General features: G+C 38.4%; 1 protein-coding gene across 5 annotated transcripts in view; it reads right to left on the bottom strand.

Moving 5' to 3' along the window:
- Positions 1-19113, bottom strand: part of GRM8 (glutamate metabotropic receptor 8) — a 618543-nt gene that overhangs the window by 77736 nt on the left and 521694 nt on the right. For 4 of the 5 annotated variants that reach the window (XR_010910030.1, XM_060777764.2, XM_060777767.2 and 1 more), the window contains exon 9: positions 8612-9547. The exons of the other annotated variant lie outside the window; for it this stretch is intronic. Coding sequence is in view for 3 of the 4 variants with exons in the window: in XM_060777764.2 (XP_060633747.1) it covers positions 8612-9547 (936 nt within the window). In the remaining variant the exon portion in view is untranslated. The remainder of the gene's footprint in view (positions 1-8611; positions 9548-19113) is intronic. 5 annotated transcript variants of the gene reach the window in all.

Below are 19113 nucleotides of genomic sequence, written 5' to 3'. Positions count from 1 at the left end.
GTGAAGCCACCTCTGACTGGTGTGATGTACTGCACCCCACACCAGCCATGGGATTTAATGCCTGTGTAGATGCACCCCTGTTTTGCACTGGTAACGGGACAGCATCCTTTAACACACCTTCAGCACACAAGCTAGTTTAGGGAGAAGAAGAAAGGTTTCTTGGAACAGACAACACTATCTTCTAAAAGAGAAGAAATGCCACAGAGTTCAACTGTAATTCCTCCATACTATATGCTACTTGAAACAATAATCTCATTTAGCCAAATGGTTTTCAAGTCTATTTGTCAATATATAAATCTGGTTAATTATCTATGTTTTTCCAATTCAATTCAGAAAGGCTTAGGCATTTAGAAAACTATGGTAGCCCTCTCTCTCAACCTATTCCTGGAAGAGACAAGCCCTTAATGTCTGGGAGCTAACTGCAAGTTTCCTGTGCCACCCCTCTATTTCCATGGATTTTCTATCCATGGATTTCAATATCCACATCCTAAAAATCTTTCTCAAAAATAATATTCCAAAAAGCAAACCTTGATTTTGCCACATTGTTTAAGAAAAATGATTTCACTGTACCATTGTATATACTGAGCCTTGAGTATCCACAGATTTTGTCAGCCAGGGTGTCCTGGAACCAAATCACAGCCAAAGGCTCATTCTTCTAAAACTGCCCAAAATTCCACTTCTCTTTTTTCCTGGCAGAAAAACACCAACTATATCTGAGTGTTTAGAGGAGTCAAAAGAGTGTCACGGATAGCCTTGCACCTTGATCTAAAAAAGGCTTCCGGGAGCAGAAATCTCTCTGTCTCTGTCTCTGTCTCTCTGTGTCTGTCTCTATCTCTGTCTCTCTTTCCCATACACATACCTAGTTTCACATCTTGTCTATAATTAAGATGCTTTTAATTGAGGCAGCAGTGACAGCAGCAGTGGAAGAACAATAATAACACATGCTCAGAGAGAAACACCATGTAGACAGGCAACATAATATTTCTCTGAAAAGATATATGAAGACATGACTATAGGTATCTTTCTTTTATCATTATATTCTACTCTTTAACTGACAGCAATGTTCTATTTAAAAGAACTGCAAATCCTAGGATTCAGTTAAAGTGGAATAATAGTGCTATGTATGTGCAGTGAAGAAGAATGTTAACATAATGTTCTGCTAATATCTTCAGCTCCATGCTAATATTCATAGACATTATCACACTGGATTGCCTGCCACCTTCTTATGATGAAGCCAACATAGGCTGCTGATGTGCCATGCCATGCTCACCTCACTGGAAAAATATTTTAATTATTTTTTCATCGGGATTGTGGCGCAGCTGGCTGAGTGTCAGCTGCATTAAGATCACTCTGACCAAAAGGTCATGAGTTCAAAGCCAGCCCGGGCTGGAGTGGGTGTCCAGCCATTGTGTAGCCCGTTGTCGACCTTTGCAACCCGAAAGACAGTTGCATCTGTCAAGTAGGAAAATAAGGTACCACCTTGTGTGGGAGGCTAAATTTAACTAATTTATGAGGCCATAAAGAAAAAAGACTCCGGGGAATGCGGAAGAACTTCATCGGTGTCTTTGATGGACGATGAAAAGCAGCAGCTCCCCTGGCGGCCAGAAAAAAATTAAATAGCCTCGGTGTATTTGTGTGTTAAACGTTGTTTGTCAAACTGGCATTGAATGTTTGCCATATATGTGTTTACTGTAATCCGCCCTGAGTCCTCTGCGGGGTGAGAAGGGCGGAATATAAGAACTGTAAATAAATAAATAAATAAATAAATCTGAAATGCCTAATGTTTTCAAAAGGAGGGGAAACAGCACAGCTTGAAGGTGGAGTTATACTGCCTACCTGGAAGTGTGGCTTTGCACAGCTGAAATTGCACTACACTAGGAGCTATGCAAAGCCATCTGCCACCATGACTATATGTTGTCATATCCTGCATCACAGTGGGCTGCTATATCCATATAAATCTGTACATTCTGGATGGAAAGGCAATTCTGGGAGGAATTCTTCTGTTAGTTAAAAATCTGCAGAAAATCCCAACACAACATGTATAAATTAAAAGACAGTCTGAATACAAAAGCATCATTTTGCCAACAAAACAATGAATAGATTCCTTCACATCTCTCTGGAGTCACAGAAGTTTCTAGTGGATTATAACCTCTTCCTATGCAATTGAGCTGACATGAATGGAAGTAAAGCATTCAGCACAGCCATGATGGAAATGCATGCATAAAGACATCTGCCATGAAACTAATCCAAAGACTTAAAAGTCTGAAAGTGTTTTCCCCTAGTGTGCCCTAATTTTTACTGCCACAGTCCCACTGCCTTCCCTAAGACACATGACTACCTTTAGACACATGACTACATGACTACCCTCATGGCCTTTCGTAAGGGCCTGAAAACATGGCTTTTCGAGATGGCCTTCAACTGAGTGCTATGTTATTGGAAATGATGACCGGAATGGACTACGACTATGAGATTGATTATGACCCCATGATAAGACGAAGCGGATTTTTAGTATAAGTAGATGTTATGTAGTAGTAGAATGTTGTTGTGCTGTCTTGACCTATTGTAAATTGTCTTTTCTATGTTTTTGTACACCGCCACGAATCGCCCTAGGGCTGAGAGCGGCGGTTAATAAATGCAAGTAATAAATAAATAAATAAATTTAGGGTTCAGTTCTGTATTAAAAATGCATGGTCTTTCAGTTCTCATAAAATAGCATGCCTCTTGGAAAGTCACACACATCCTTGTCTTGCAGCAACCTGGGAAGACATGGCTTGCTTAGCACCTTTTGACAGTACAAAGGTAGACAAGCAATGCTATTCTGTAGCAGTGAGGAAAAGAGCATGCTAATCAATGCTCCTTCCCTGGAGAGCTATATGCCTAAATCAATTAGTGCTTTACCTCAACATTCAAGTACTCTGAAGGATTTTTTTAAAATAAATAAATAAACAGAATGCTTTATCTAACTGCTAAGGGCATGCAACTTCTTCACAGCATATTTATTAGGACCACATACTGATTCATTTTATAATTCACTGATTTATTTTCTGGTACATATTTTGAGGAGATCTCACAGGCACCACATCCTGCCTAATCTTGAAAGTTAAGCAGGGTCATCTCTGGTCAATAATTGAATGAGTGAATACCAACAAATACAAGGTGCTGTCAGCTGTAGTTCAAAGGAAGAAACTGGCAAAATCATTTACTTGCCCAAGAAAACCCAAGGAAATTCATAGGGTTGCCATAAATCAACTGGCAACTTGAGGGTGCATACACACAATTACACAGTCTCGTCTATTTTCTATAATTAAGATTCTGCATCATTTTAATTTGCTACCTTAAAAATAACAATTACAGACTGGAAAGAATACTCCCCGCATTTCCGGTGGCACAAGAGGTTAAACCCTTGTGCCGGCAGGACTGCTAACTTAAAGACCAGAAGTTCAAATCCAGGGAGCGGGGTGAACTCCTGACTGTCAGCTCCAGCTTTTCATAAGGGGACATGAGAGAAACCTCCCACAGGATGGTAAAACATCCAGGTGTCCCCTGGGCAATATCCAATTCTCACACCAGAGGTTACTTGCAGTTTCTCAAGTTGCTCCTCTTACACCACTATCATCTTCCATGTTAGTGGGATGGTCTAGCCTTTAATGCAAACTCTAAAAGAGGGATACAAGGCAGGGAACCCTGTTCCTAGAAGTGGTGCAGCACTTCAGAACAGTGAAGGTAAGGAGGGAATAATGGTGATTACAGTGGAAAAGCTGTTAGATCTGGTTAGATTTTTGGTTAACTTTTAATTAGAGGTGGGAGGTGACTTCCCCTCCCACAAATACATTTGTAAAGCTTTTTAGATAGTAAGAACTTCACTGTCATGTGAAGAATTTTGATGGGAACTGCATTGTTACAGAATAAGTGGAGAATATCTCTGCATAAGACATCATGGCTATATAATGATATTCCATTATTTTGTTCAACATTGAAACAAGGATAAATGATCTAAATCAGGGGTCCTCAAACTTTTTAAACAGAGGGCTAGGCCACAGTCCCTCAAACTGTTGGAGAGCTGGATTATAATTTGAAAAAAAAAATGAATGAATTCCTATGCACACGGCACATATCTTATTTGTAGTACAAAAACCACTTTAAAACAATCCAATAATTAAAATGAAGAACAATTTTAACAGATATAAATTTATTAATATTTCATTGGGAACTGTGGGCCTGCCTTTGGCTGATGAGATAGGATTGTTGTTGTTGCTGTGTGCTTTCAAGTCGTTACAGACTTAGGTTGACCCTGAGTAAATGACCTTGGAGGGCCGCATCCAGCCCCCGGGCCTTAGTTTGAGGACCCCTGATCTAAATTGATCAAGGGTCTGGAGAACAAGCCTATGAGGAGCAGCTTAAAGAGCTGGGCATGTTTAGCCTGAAGTAGAGAAAGCTAAGAGGAAACATGATAGCCATGTATAAATACATGAGAGGAAGTCATAGGGAGGAGGGAGCAAGCTTGTTTTCTGCTGCCCTGGAGACTAGGATGCGGAACAATGGCTTCAAACTACAAGAAAGGAGATTCCATCTGAACATTAGGAAGAACTTCCTGACTGTGAGAGCCGTTCAACAGTGGAACTCTCTTCCCCGGAGTGTATACCTAAAAGAGGTATACAAGGCAGGGAACCCTGTTCCTAGAATTGGTGCAGCACTTCAAAACAGTGAAGGTAAGGAGTGTGGTGGAGGCTCCTTCTTTGGAAGCTATTAAACAGAGGCTGGATGGCCATCTGTCAGGGGTGCTTTGAATGCCATTTTCCTGCTTCTTGACAGGGGGTTGGACTGGATGGCCCATGAGGTCTCTTCCAACTCTACGACTCTATGATTCTATGAAAGAAATGGTTGCTCTTAGAGCACTTTTAGTCCAGAACCAAACATCCTTCTCTTTTCACAGATGCCGGAAAAGTAAATTTTTCATCTTATGAATCCCTTACTAGCATTACTCATAGCTAAGCTATTAGGTGATTCTAGTCTTATTGGTTAAAAAAAAGAAGACTAACTACATAAGAATATCAGCTGTGAATACTGTAGCCTGAAAAACATATTTGGATGAACATTATTTGTATTGCCTATTTGAACAGGCATTGTTGTTCTTTTCATGGTTGACATCACCTTTTTGTATATAAAATATAAGTAGAATCAGAATGTTTCTAGGCTCAATCCCATTAGTAGTCCCAAATAATGTAGTATATGATAGGTAAATATAGGCTCACCTTTCAACGATTGATTCAGTGAGTTCACCAAAAAGATTCAGCATTTGGTGTGTTATGTATTGTAATACTGCTATCAGATGAAATGAAACAGCATATGACAGTAACAGATCACCCCTTCCAGTCAAGATGACATATCTAAGTGCTTGATGTCAATTAAGCAAAACACGAAATGGCACTTATAGTGGCAGTTTGGTTAGAGAATGCTTTAGGAGTCCATCTGATCAGACTTAGTTCTGCTGAACAAATGTCCTAACTCTTCCTTAAGTCAAATTCCACCCAATTTAATTAATCTCTGGTTGGATAGACAAAGATTGCTAGTCAGGCAGAGGAGATAATGAACAAGCTCTTCACAGAGCAACAACTACAACAAAGCTATTGGTTCAGATTTACTGCAAGACACAATATATGTGTTGTCAGGTGATGAACAGTGTCATCTTGTCTATTTCATCACATCTCTTTGCATCCTTTTTATAGTCACAATTAGTGTTCAATTATTTGGCAATATTTTGGGCAGAGGGAACTAGCAATATACATATAAAGTAATGCCGATATGTATAGATTGGACTCCTATATATTTTACTTTTATGAAATATATACATTAAAAACATATCTGCAATTTCTTTGGGAAACAAACAAACAATACCAGTATTTTAAATAGATAGATAGATAGATAGATAGATAGATAGATAGATAGATAGATAGATAGATAGATAAAAGTAAATTGGCTTGTTTCATTCTAAGTATTAGCTGTGTGTTCAACAAATGTTTTAATATTGAGAGGGTTTGTACATATGTGCTTTCAAATATATTCTTTTTCTGGCCCATCTACCTGTTAGAGTGTTCTTTTTTTTTTTTTTTTTTTGCAGTTTTGCTTGCCCAAACATGCACTGATATGTTTCATTGATACATTGGTTGAATGGCTTAATGTGTGAGAAAATCCTGTAAAAACACTAATCACAAAGAACTGTATTAACACATTGACCCTTTACAAAATGACATAGTGATGTCCTCCATGATTTTACTTCTTCTGATACTAGCAAGGCTGGAGCTATGTGGGGAATAGTAAAATGCTCTCTGGTATCATGAACTATTTTTCAGTTTCACTGAGATAAAAAAAATACTGAGGGTGCATCTAAAACTTCTCTATCCATATATGGGCTTAGGTATTGTCAGAACTAGAAAACAATACTTCTATGGACTATGTATACCCAAACATCTAGTTCCACGTATGATGCTGGTTGATGGATTCTGGATGTTATAATCTAAAAAAAAAAAAATCTTTTCAAGTTCACCAATTTTCATATTTACAATGAAATGTCTCTCCATTTGCATTGCCTATTTGAGTGCATGATTTACTTATACAGGGAGTCCCCAAGTTATGAACAAGATAGATTCTGTAGGTTTGTTCTTAAGCTGAGTTTATATATAACTCAGCTCAGGTACATTTTTAAGTGTTACTCCAGCCATATATAATGTGTGTATGTGCTCACAAGGAGGTGCAGTGGGTTAAAGTGCTGAACTGTTGAGCTTGATGACTGAAAGGTAGCAGGTTTGAATCCAGGGAGCGGTGTGAGCTTCCACTGTCAGCCCCGGCTTCTGCCAACCTTGCAGTTTGAAAACATGCAAATGTGAGTAGATCAATAGGTACCACTCTGGCAGGACGGTAATGGTGCTCCACGCAGTCATGCCGGCCACATGACCTTGGAGGTGTCTACGGACAACACTGGCACTTTGGCTTAGAAATGGAGATGAACACCACACCTCAGGGTCAGACATGACTGGACTTATGTGAGAGGAAAACCTTTACCTTTACCTATGTGCTCACAAGCACATTTACACATGTGTACTTTGGATAATATAGGGAAGGGTTAACACCCCTGTAATGTTTCTTTTGCTGTCTGTGCCCCTGTTCAGAGAATTTCACCTCACTTTCTGTCCCTGTGATAATTGGATTTTGAAAAAAAAGTGGCTTGTTAGGGGAGATTTCTCTCACTTACTCTTGTCTCACCTCCATTCTTAACTATGAGTCAATTGTAAGTTGGATTTTGGTAACTTGGCGACTATCTTTATACCTGAACATTGATAACAAATGGAAATCTGACACGGAATTCACAATTCACTGCTTGTTATGATCTCTGTCATAGGGCTGATACTTTCATTTACTGAAGTTTTCATTTTTTTATTAGGTAGACATTTCTTGAACCCTTTGCAATATCTCGCTCACAAAAAAAATGTATATTTACAGCCATGACACTCCACTGCTTTTCCAGCATTATTCGGTATTGTAAGTATGTAAGTATGTAGTTATGCATGCGTATGAGTTTGATATGCACTTTTATATTTCTCAGCTTTTCAGTAACAATTCACCAAACTGACACCACATTTTCAAAAATGAAATGTATAAAAATCTACCTAAGCAGTCCTCAAGAGACAAGATAAACATTGTTGATTGAATCCTGCTAAAATGGAAAGAGTAATTGTTTAAAAAGATCCCAGAGCATGCTCTTGATAAGCTTGTTGAACAAAAGACATGCCAATCTGCATCAGATACAAAGAGAAATTAGTCTGTCTCCCACCAAGTATGGGAACTTGAGGTCATCCAATGAAGCAAAATGGTTTTAGATTCAAACCAAATAAAAGACCGAAAAATCTTCACACAATGCAGGCAGTTAATTCACTCTACAATTCACTACTATGAAAAAAGATAATAGTCAGGTCACTAGTGTGTGTGTGTGTGTGTGCGTAATTAACTTTCTGCAGCCTTGATCTGTCAGCATATCCAGTATCTGTGCATAAACAAATTTGTCAAAGTGAGTCAAGATAGTATGCATTGAATATTCTATTTTTTGTACATATATGTCAATCTTATGGTACCAGCATCATGACTTTATCTTCTGTTTTTACCTCCAGAGGAAAGGACTGGTTTCTGAACACACTCAATTAAGATACCTGTTTTTTCTATGAACTCAACTGTATTACTCTTTGGCATGGATATTCTAATTTTTTTATTTTAAAAGTTTGATGTCACTCCTTTACAAAATGAGAACATTTGATCCTATTCAATCATTTATTTGTTTTCAATTTTCATTTCATATATCAAAATGCTGCAAGGAGAAATTGGTGAAAATAAGAATAAGCACTAATATATTTTGAATGTTAAGATTATTGAGCAGTTATCAGTGCTAGATAATCATAGAATGTTCTTAAACAATCTATTTTTCTAAACATACCTTTTCCAAAGCCCTTTGAGGTTTGACTTCAAGATAGCTGTTGAATCCAGTATGGAGACTTAATCATCGGTGATGCTAAACACTGAATCTGAACATAAAATGGATTTAAGAGAGGTTGTGGTCACTCACCTTTTCTGCAGACTGTGCAGTTCCAAAAAAGATTGGAATAAAAGCTAACCAAATGATACAGGTGGTGTACATAGTAAATCCAATTGGTTTGGCTTCATTGAAGGTCTCTGGAACTCCTCTTGTTTTAATAGCATAAACAGTGCATGTTACCATTAAGAGAATACTGTATCCAAGAGAACAAATGAGAGATAGATCAGAAATGTCACATTTGAGAATTCCACGGGCATTTTCTGGATCCAGAGTTCTCTGTTCTCCATAGTCCACTATGATGTGTGGTGGGTCAACACCAAACCAGATGAATACTCCTACAAGCTGTACGGAGATGAGGCTGAAAGTAATTACCAACTGGGAAGCTGGGCTGATGAATTTGGGAGCAGTGACAGACTTTTTCCCTTGCTCAAATATTCGATGGATCCGGTTGGTTTTGGTGAGCAAGGCTGCGTAACTGAAACACATGCCAAGGCCTAGAAAGATCCGTCGGAAACTGCAGATGGCAGTATCAGGACTTGCAATCATTAAAAAGGTGATGGAGTAGCAGAGGAAAATCCCAGTCAAGAGGACATAGCTGAGCTCACGCCCAGAGGCCCGGACAATAGGTGTGTCATTGTGACGCACAAAGGTCACAATGACAAAGGTGGTGGCAATGATCCCAAGGATAGCTATAAAGACAGGTACGACAGCCCAGGGGGAATGCCACTCCAGCTTGATGATAGGAATCTGTTGGCAGTCTGTGCGGTTAATGTTGGGTCTCTTGTCAAATGGGCACATTTCACAGGTGACCTCGTCCAATTGGTAATGGTACCCTTCACAGCGCTCGCAGTGCCAACAGCATGGCACTCCCTTTACCATTTTCTTCCTTTCCCCAGGCTTGCATGGCATACTGCAGACTGAGATGGGGTGAGTTTGTTCTTTGTTGCTCCACTGCATGTCTTCTACCTGTGGTTATATATGTTAAGGACAGAAAAAATAATAATGAGCCTTTCATTTTCTCTCATTTATAATATCCTAATCCTGGCTTGGAGTTTGCCATAAATCATCTTCTGTTGACAGTCCAAATGCAGTTTACCTTGATAAGAAACCTGTTTCCCCCCTCTTATATTGACTTTATGAAACTATTAAATGATCGTTCCCAATAAATCATTCGTGCCAGGAGCTTGATGAGTGTCATTAGTTTCTATTTACCTCTTTACTGCTGACCAAATTGACATCTGCAAGAAAGATTGATCGACTCCAGGCTACTTTTGAAGCAAGGCATCCTATAAAAAGGAATTTATGAGCTAATCACGTGCAAACATAGTCCTCAAACATTTAATTAGAAAATAATGGCATATGAGCATGGAATTAGTTCCTCTTACAGTATAAGGTTAAAAAAACAACCTTGATTGACCTATCAAGGACTATGAAGAATTATGGTAAATGGTTTTATCTCTATTTTAACAATAACATTGATGAAGTAAGAAATCCCCTTTTAAATTTTCAAATTTGTCTCATGCTTCGTTTGTTCTAGAATATTACTATTGTAATACTTCGTGTTTAAATTCCATTAATTGATATCCCATCATAAAAATTGACTTTTGCACACTATGTGTATGATTGCTACACTTAATATTTCTTATTCTTTTTCAAGGGGGTTCCTGAACTCCTTCATAGGTTACTAGCTAGTAAAACAAATAAAAGATTAACAGGAATATATATCTATACTGTAGAATTAATTCAGTTTGACACCTCTCTAATTGTCACGGCTCAATCTTAAGGATTGGAAGGCGCTGAACAGACTGCACTCTGGCACCATGAGAGCCAATCTTAAGAAATGGGGCTACAGGGTGGAATCCTCGGCATGCGAGTGCGGAGAAGAACAAACCACTGACCACTTGCTGCAATGCACCCTGAGCCCTGCCACATGCACAATGGAGGACCTTCTTGCGGCAACACCAGAGGCACTCCAAGTGGCCAGATACTGGTCAAAGGACATTTAACCAACTATCAAGTTTGCAAAATCTGTGTGTTTTTTTCTTTTTAATCTCTGTGTTTGTTTTGTTCTGTTAGAATTGTAATACAATGGTATGGTTGCTGATGACACGATAAATAAATAATAAATCTTATGGATTCCTGGGAGTTGTAATTAAACATGTTCATCAGCCTTCTCTGAAAAGACTGATGGGACCTCACCAAACTACAAATTCCAGGATTCCATAGTATTGAGACATGGCAGTTAAAGTGGTGTCAAAGTGTATGCATTGTAGATGCACTCTAAGATTCACATCGGAATTAAACTTGTCTTTTCTGAACTGGGTTCTTCCAGTATTATGGAAAACAGCTTCCAATAACCACTAGCCAAGCTAGCTGAGGCTGATGAGAACTAGAAGCTTAAAGCTTTTGTAGATACTGTCTTTGAGAGTGGCTTAGAATATCAGGTAAGAGGTGGCAAGAGCCTGTTAAAATTTCCACTCATCCATGAAGCTGACTGTGGCTTTGTCTCAATCTCACAAGGCTGTTGTGAGGATAAAATAAGAATGTGGAGAACATGAGTGTTACAAGCCATTATTTGACTGAGCACCAGGTTAAAAAAGTCTTTGAATGGTCCTTTGCACCCCTTTCTTAAAAAAAAGTCATGTGTTTATAGTAGGCACTGTGTATGCTCCTATCAAGATCCAGCCCAATTTGTTTTGGTTGCAGGTTTGGTTTAAAATGAATCAAGCACTTTTACATGAATTAAATCCTGTTAAATCTTCCACAGAGACAAAAGAAGAGATTTACAAAAAATCCTCACAATAACTTTATGCCATGGAAATGGGAGAAGGTTGAAGCAAAGTGCTTTCAAGCTGAATCAATAAATAGCAAAACAAAAACAAAAACCCACATCACAATAAAAACAGAATGGGAGAGAAAGGGCAGCATTCTTGAACTTATATGCGTATAAGACTACACTTAGAAACTGATATATTTTACTAAAATGTCCTTGCTCTTGCCACCAGACAGTATGGACCATGGTTCAATGCATCTAGATAACGTCAGATCCAGGACAATTGTTTTGTCTCCTAAAAACATATTCTGCCTTGTGTTAAGAGATGTGCTAATCATCCAACAGAAGTCAATGTGGCATATCGGTTTGAACATTGGATTATTACTCAGGGAAAGCAGGATATAACTCCCTCTTCAGCCATGGTAACCCAATGGAAATATCTCTCTTGGACTTAGAGAAAGGAAATGATAAACCTCCTCTCAATAAATCTTGGCAAGAGTCAATTTGAAAGCACATGACAACAAGGCATCTAACACAATTAGAGAATTAGTCATCTTTCTTCTAATTCAGTACTCATTTGAAGTTACATCAGTATCCAATGGACAACATCTTGTACCCAGGATATAGAAACATCTTGGGATAAGTAAATAGTAGGCAAATTATCAGCAGTCCCTCACTAACTGTTCAAGCTTACCTCTAAGTGGCTAGTGAAAGGTTTTCCTGATCATACAAAGCTCTGGCCCATGTGTCTTTGCCAACTAAAAGCAGTTGTTGTCCCTCCCACTCCTTTCAATAAAAAAAAAAACCCTGTGGGCCTGAAAGCAAACAAAGACAGACAAATAGCAAACCACAAATCAAAGGTGTGCATACTAAAAGTCTTGAATGAAATGCTTTTGGTATAATAAATCACACTGGACTATGTCCAGAGAAAGGTGGCTAAAATGATTAAGGGTCTAGAGAACAAGCCCTATGAGGAGTGGATTAATGGGCTGGGCATGTTTAGTCTGCAGAAGAGAAGGTTGAGAGGAGACATGATGACCATGTATAAATATGTAAGGGGGAGTCACAGGGAGGAGGGAGCAGGATTGTTTTCTGCTGCCCTGGAGACTAGGGCATGAAACAATGGCTTCAAACTACAGGAAAGGAGATTCCGTCTGAACATTAGAAAGAACTTCCTAACGGTGAGTGCTGTTCAGCAGTGGAACCCTCTGCCCTGGACTGTGGTGGAGGCTCCTTCTATGGAGGCTTTTAAACAGAAGCTGGATGGCCATCTGTCGGGGGTGTTTTGAATGTGATTTTCCTGCTTCTTTGCAGCAGGTTGGACTGGATGGCCAACGAGGTCTCTTCCAACTCTATGATTCTATGATTCCTCTCTCCTTCAGCTTTTTGGGATCTGAGTGGACAGGTACTTTTCCTGTTTTTCTATTGAATTCCATGTCATCAAGCATTCATATCATTTTCATGAAAGTAGAGGATGGAAATACTTTACAAAATCATAGGCACTGCATGGAATCTACCTACCCAAATAAAAAGGCTTCCCTAGACACACATACACTTTCTACTGCATAAATTTCACATGTGATATTTTTGTGAAGAAAACAATATTTTCCACAAAAAAGCCAATTTCTGTGCAGAAATATTATTTTCCATGCAGAAAATGTTGTTTCCTGTGCAGACAAAACTGGAGGACCTATTCTGATCAATAATCGCACATTCAATCCTCCCCCCCCCCCCCCCCGCTCCACCCCCAATGTTGGTGTCCGTCCAAAAATTGTGAACTGAAAAGGTTCCAAGTTGCAAATATTCGAACAAGGATTCTTCTTGCCAGGATTTTCCAGTAATTAAAATACATTATTCAACTATGCAACAAAACCTAACTAGAGTGGACTTGCAGTGCCTAGCTTTGGAAGCCTGTCACTCTCACTTTGCCCTTAAATCCCTCCTTGAATTTGGGTTCTATGTTCAAGTAAATTTGTGTGTCCATTAGCTTTGTGTCCTTTATGGTAAGATTAACACTCTATAGGTGCATCTATAATGAAGAATTAATGCAGTTTGACATGGCTGTCATTGTTTAATGCTATGGACTCATGGCAGTTGTAGTTTACCAAGTTTTTTATCCTTCTCTGCCAAAGAGTTCTGGTGCCTCACCAAACTGCAATTCCTATAATTCCATAGCATTGAACAATGGTAGTTAAATTGTCATCAAATTGCATTTAATACTGGAGTGTTCCAGGCTTAAATAGGCTTGTCAGAATCAGGTTTAACAAAATCACCCTTAATTCAATTTTATTTTCATATCATACAGAATGGTTATTTCTTTATTGGGTTCTAGTGTTTAATTTTGAATGTATAATAACATCCAAATTGAGTTATCTCAGACCTTTTCTTTCACACAATTTGGACACTTGGTACACATTCACTCCCTTTTAACTCTTGCAACTGACTCTTTCAATTGCATTCTCCCAACTGCTAGCAACAAATTACCATTTTTTAAAAATCCTCCTCTCCCAGAGTTTTCTACTCTGGGATTGGCTGTTCTCGATTATTCTCTATTATTTTCCCACATGTGCCCCTTCTTCATCCAAAAGTAAGATTTTTGCCAGCTCTATTCCTCCTTGCTTTTTTTGTTTCAGTGTCACAACCTTTTTCATTTTCTAAATATTCTTTGCATCCCTAGGCTACAATCACCAAGAAAGCCCTTTGCATTGCAAAAATCTTACCAAGCACACAAACATGTATCAATAAAAAATGGACCACAGACACCATAACTAACAATGATCCCAATTATTCCTTCGTTTATCTATGGATATGAAGTAATTTCCACTGAGTCTATTAACATAAAGTAAATTAAAACAAGCCTTGCTTGCTGAATTTACATTTCAACCCTACTCTCTATTATCAACCAATACATTCCTTTATGTCCACACTTTTTCTAAAGAATTTTAATAGTGGAATAATCAATGTAGTCATTATCCTTCCCAGGTCTCTAGGGAAATGTATTTGGCATGAGTAAGCATCCAGGCAGTAGACTGATAGAAAGTTTAGAGTTAAGACAACTATAGTCTTGGTGAAGCTAATGACAAAGATCTCAATTCCAGAAAATGACATACTTCAAGTCTTCAATCCCACACACACATTGCATGGGAGTGTGTATTGGAACGGGTGAAAATTTTAAAACACGCCCATGACAGTGGTATAATTTTGCGTATCATATTTAACTTCAGGACAAAAAGTTTCTGATAAAAGATTTTCAAAAGAAGTTTGTCATTTAACTGAGCTCTGGATGGAAGGATTTTGGATCAAACTAAAAGCATGTGACCCTAGTTTCATGTCTTCACTAAGAATAGAAGATCCTTTAGATGGGAAAACTGTTGTATTCTTCACATGCAGCAAATCCCAATGAGCCTCAATAATTGATCTAGACACAACACACCCACTTCTCTGAGTACCTAACTTCTCAATTGATTGGATTCTAGCCAAGATGCAATTTCTCTGGTGCTTCAGTAAAAATGTCCTTTTACTAGTTCAAGAAGTCAAAATGCTATAGAGAAGCAATTATAGGGATAACTACTATGACTTACTACTTCATCACACTAGAGAATGAATCCACTTTAAATCTGGTTGCTGCCTCCTGCTGAATTCTGGGGTTGTAGATTAGTGAGGCTATTAAAGTATCCTCCCTAAACTACAAACCCCAGAATTCTGCAGGCGGCAGCAACCAGATTCAAAGTGGATACATTCCCTAGTTGTGATGAAGTAAACCTGCTTCTCCCATCCTCAAGATAATGGGAAGAAATCCCAGGATGGGAGCTCTACCATGAAAAGGTATGCATATACATATATATTTCATATTATTTTAGATTGTGCTGTTCATTTGAATGGTATACACTCTGTGACTGTGGTTAATGAATTCACCAGGGCCTTATAATATTACCCTTGAACTACTAGAAGTACAAAAACAATTAGCTCTGGGAAAAAAGAATGTCTCAGATAATGCAATAATAATAGTTGTTAACTGCCTTCAAGTTGATTTTAACATATGGTAGCTCCATACTGTTCTACTTTTGAGCAAAAGGGAACAGCTACCGTATTCATTTAGTGCAGTATTTCACAAAAATTCATCCCAATATTGTCATCACACTTAAGGTAAAAGATGCTTCTCAGAATTTTTGCAGTTGTTAAATGTACTTTGAAATGTCCCACAGGTTACACATTCAAGTGGCAGCAAAGGTAATAAATCCCCATCTTGAGAAGGTCAGTTGTAATGATTCATATAATAGTTTTCATGTCAGTGCTTCTGACAAACAAACTATGTAACACATAATTCATATTATGACACCCCACTGGTTTGAGAGCTAGAGAACATTCTGGGTAAACAAGATTGCTTCTAATTTATGGAAATAAAGGGTTTCAAAAGCCATAGGCTGTTATGACTAAGGAAGTTTAAAGACTAAAATAGGGGACTTTGAAGTCTCAAATTGTGTGAATAAAATGAAGAAATAGCTAATGTTTATAATTATATTTGTAAAATAATAGATGATTGCAATATTTCATGTCTATATTAAGCTGTTATGACCTTAGGAAGTCAAAAGCTCATAGGAGTTGCATTTCCCCTTTTAACAATTTTTAGTCAAAAATAAGTTATTGTTTGCATCTAATTGTATTGTTGAAAAGAGTGGTTCAGTTTTAACTGATATAACTTAAGTGGATGATTATGTTCTTTTGGGGAGAGGAGGAGAAAAGAGAGGACTGTGAAGAGTTGCCCTTTTCTTGCCATTATTTCCATTCTTGTAAATCTGCAGGACAGGCAGAAGCAAAATAACGATGATGCGGCAAAAGGCTGGCATGGATTTAACACCAATAGACATGGTGAATGAAGTAGGGGAGAATCTCACTCTCTATAATGTGTCTTCATATCTGTTCTTATATTAATTGGCTCATGGATAGAGATATGCTCTTCATCAATGATTTACATTTCTACCAGCCATGGCCCTCCTACCACAGCAGCTGCCGGCTGCTGGACCTTGATCTGGATTGAGAATGCGATAAAGATAAAAGTAAAGGTTTCTTCTTGACATTAAGTCTAATTGAGTCCAACCCTGGGCGGTGGTGTTCATCACCATTTCTAAGACAAAGAGCCAGCATTCTCCATAGATGCCTCCTAGGTCATGTGGCCAGCATGACTGCATGGAGTACCATTACCTTCCTGCTAAAGTGGTACCTGTTGATCTACCCACATATTCATTTTTTTCAAACTGCTAGGTTGGCAGGAGCTGACTTTAACAGTGGGAGTTCACCCCATCCCATGGAGTCAAACCACCAATGTTCTGGTCAACAAGTTCTGCATCTTAGTGGTTTAATCCGCAGCGCCACCAGTCCACCACAGCCCCATAAGACTGCTATAAGGTAAGGATAATTTAATTACCCATAATTCAGTCACAATGTTAGACCATGCCTATACGGCCCAAATGTGGACTCACTTTTCAGCTGCTGGGGAACATCCAATGATGTATAGTTTAATTTGTAGCAGAAGCACTACATCCATTTGTTAATCAGCACAAAGGGAAACAGGGTTTTCCCCCAAAGTTTTGGAGGAGGGAACAACTGGATTGGGCTAGATTTAAACTGATCCAATGTTCATATCCATAAGACCCTTTGTTGTGTTGCCAGCCACAAACAGCTGTCATGCAGAGACTTGCTCACACTGTCAATTCTGAGTGGGTTGCAACAGGTGTCCAACCATGAGACCAGGAAAATCAATGGTAGTAGCAAAGCTGCTGCTTGGGACTGGCAACACAAAATGTTTGGCAGTGTCTCCAATGCACTCTTGATCAAACCAACCATTTGGATACCAAAAGAGCTAATTCAGAGCACTTTACCTCATAATATCTGCATAGGTACATAGGCAATCCTTTGATTTTAAATATGGTTGTTTGGCTCATAGTTTGCTTGTAAGCATCATCCCATTGAATACCTATAGATTTTATTGTTCCTTTCATTTAAAAATTTCTGTCACTTTCACAAGTAATTGCAAACAAAATCTCCTTCTGTTTTAATTATTTTAGTTATGATCTATTTAAAAACCCAAATATAAAGAACTTTTTAGAAATCTTTATAAAACTGTGTTACCAGTAAGTCAGCCACGATGTTCTTCTTGGAATCTGGCTTTCTCGCAGTTTGGAAAAACATCATCATGATCATTCTCACTATCATCTTCTTTGCTTTGCTTTCTAATTTGTTTCATTTAGAGTCCTGGAAAATCCTATACCAAATATAAAACGCAAACCTTGTTCCATTTAATACAAAGAATGAATGGGCCAAGATAAATCTCTTGTTAAGTATGCTGTTTGATCTTTTAGATCATTTGTTTTGTGAACTGGAGCATAACTGTAACATGTTACATATAGAGGGCAATGAGTTCATTCAGCTTTTGGGCCTCTGTGCAACCATTCAATTGATTGATAATGTAATCCACAAACCCAAAATACAAACAAATGATGCTACAATTCACAGAATCCCCTAACCAGAAATTTCTCTTTCCTACCTATGGTTCTCCATATATTTGAAGAAACTCTGAAACAATTTGGGGGGAGGGGGGGTTGAAAGGGAACTTGAGAAGCATTGCTTTCCCCTTTCTGTTGTCAGTCTTCTTTTCTTAAAAAAGAAAAGAAATAAAGCTGTTGATCAGAAAACAAACTTAATATGCTTCAGGATGCATTCCACCAGGGAGTCTAGACAGTGTTCCATCCAAGAGGCACTGAGAATTAGAGCTACAGAGGTTCACCATGATAGCATTATATTCTGACTTCAGACTGCACTGTGGAGTATGGCCAACAGCTATATACCATTCTTATTTCTATTCTCAGAAGACTTTATATCTGCTTCAAGACTGTCCATTCATTAATGAATATGCTGTACTCTGGCTTATAGCTGGGGATGAGTGTGACCTTTATTTCAGCTATAAAAATCCACATACATCTGGGATAAAACAAAAATGTAAAGATGGCAGTAATCGTGGTTGCTTTTGGAGAAACCAAAAGTAAGAAAAGCTAAAATGGATAAATTTATTTACCTTGATTCAAAGTTTTGAGTTTTTAACTCTTAGAAGCCCAGGTTTGAACATTTGTATATTTAAACATTTTATTGCTGAATTTCATTTTTCATCTTGTTTTTCTAAGGACCTAATCACATTAAGGCCAAAAATCACAGATTGTGATGAATCTGGAGGGGCCCGGTAAGTGGGGGAGTGGAGAACCCATCACACCATGCCCCACATTACTTGCTTTGCCACTCACCCCATCCCACATGGGGAAGTGTCACCACCCAGCTTCCCTTCATTGTTTCCTATGAAACATGGGAAGCTTCCCGTGTTGCCGAAGCAGACTTTTACCACATGAGGACTTCAGTTGAGGAAAGGAACCCCATCAGAAGGAAATGCACATCATGTGATGGAACCTGGGAGGTTTCATGCCTCAACTGAAGTCCAAGTGTCATAGGACGGGCAATTTTGCCTGTCTGATGAGGTCATAAGGCACATCTCACCTTTGGATTCTAAATAGCAGCTATAACATGGATCTTTCCATGCTGTGCATAGTTGTATACTACTAAATCTGGCCCATACAAATAGGAGATAATATTCATTTCTGGAGATTTTGCCAGATCATAAAACTTTATCTTATTCAGAACAGTAAGAACTTGAAGGTTGAGATTTTAAAATATGGAAGGGGTGAATTGTCTCAACCTCACTGAGAAAGGTGTC

Source organism: Anolis sagrei, chromosome 5, assembly GCF_037176765.1.
Source record: "Anolis sagrei isolate rAnoSag1 chromosome 5, rAnoSag1.mat, whole genome shotgun sequence".
Lineage (NCBI taxonomy): Eukaryota > Metazoa > Chordata > Lepidosauria > Squamata > Dactyloidae > Anolis > Anolis sagrei.
Note: the sequence above shows the minus strand (reverse complement) of the source record. Positions and strands in the feature narration are given on the sequence as shown.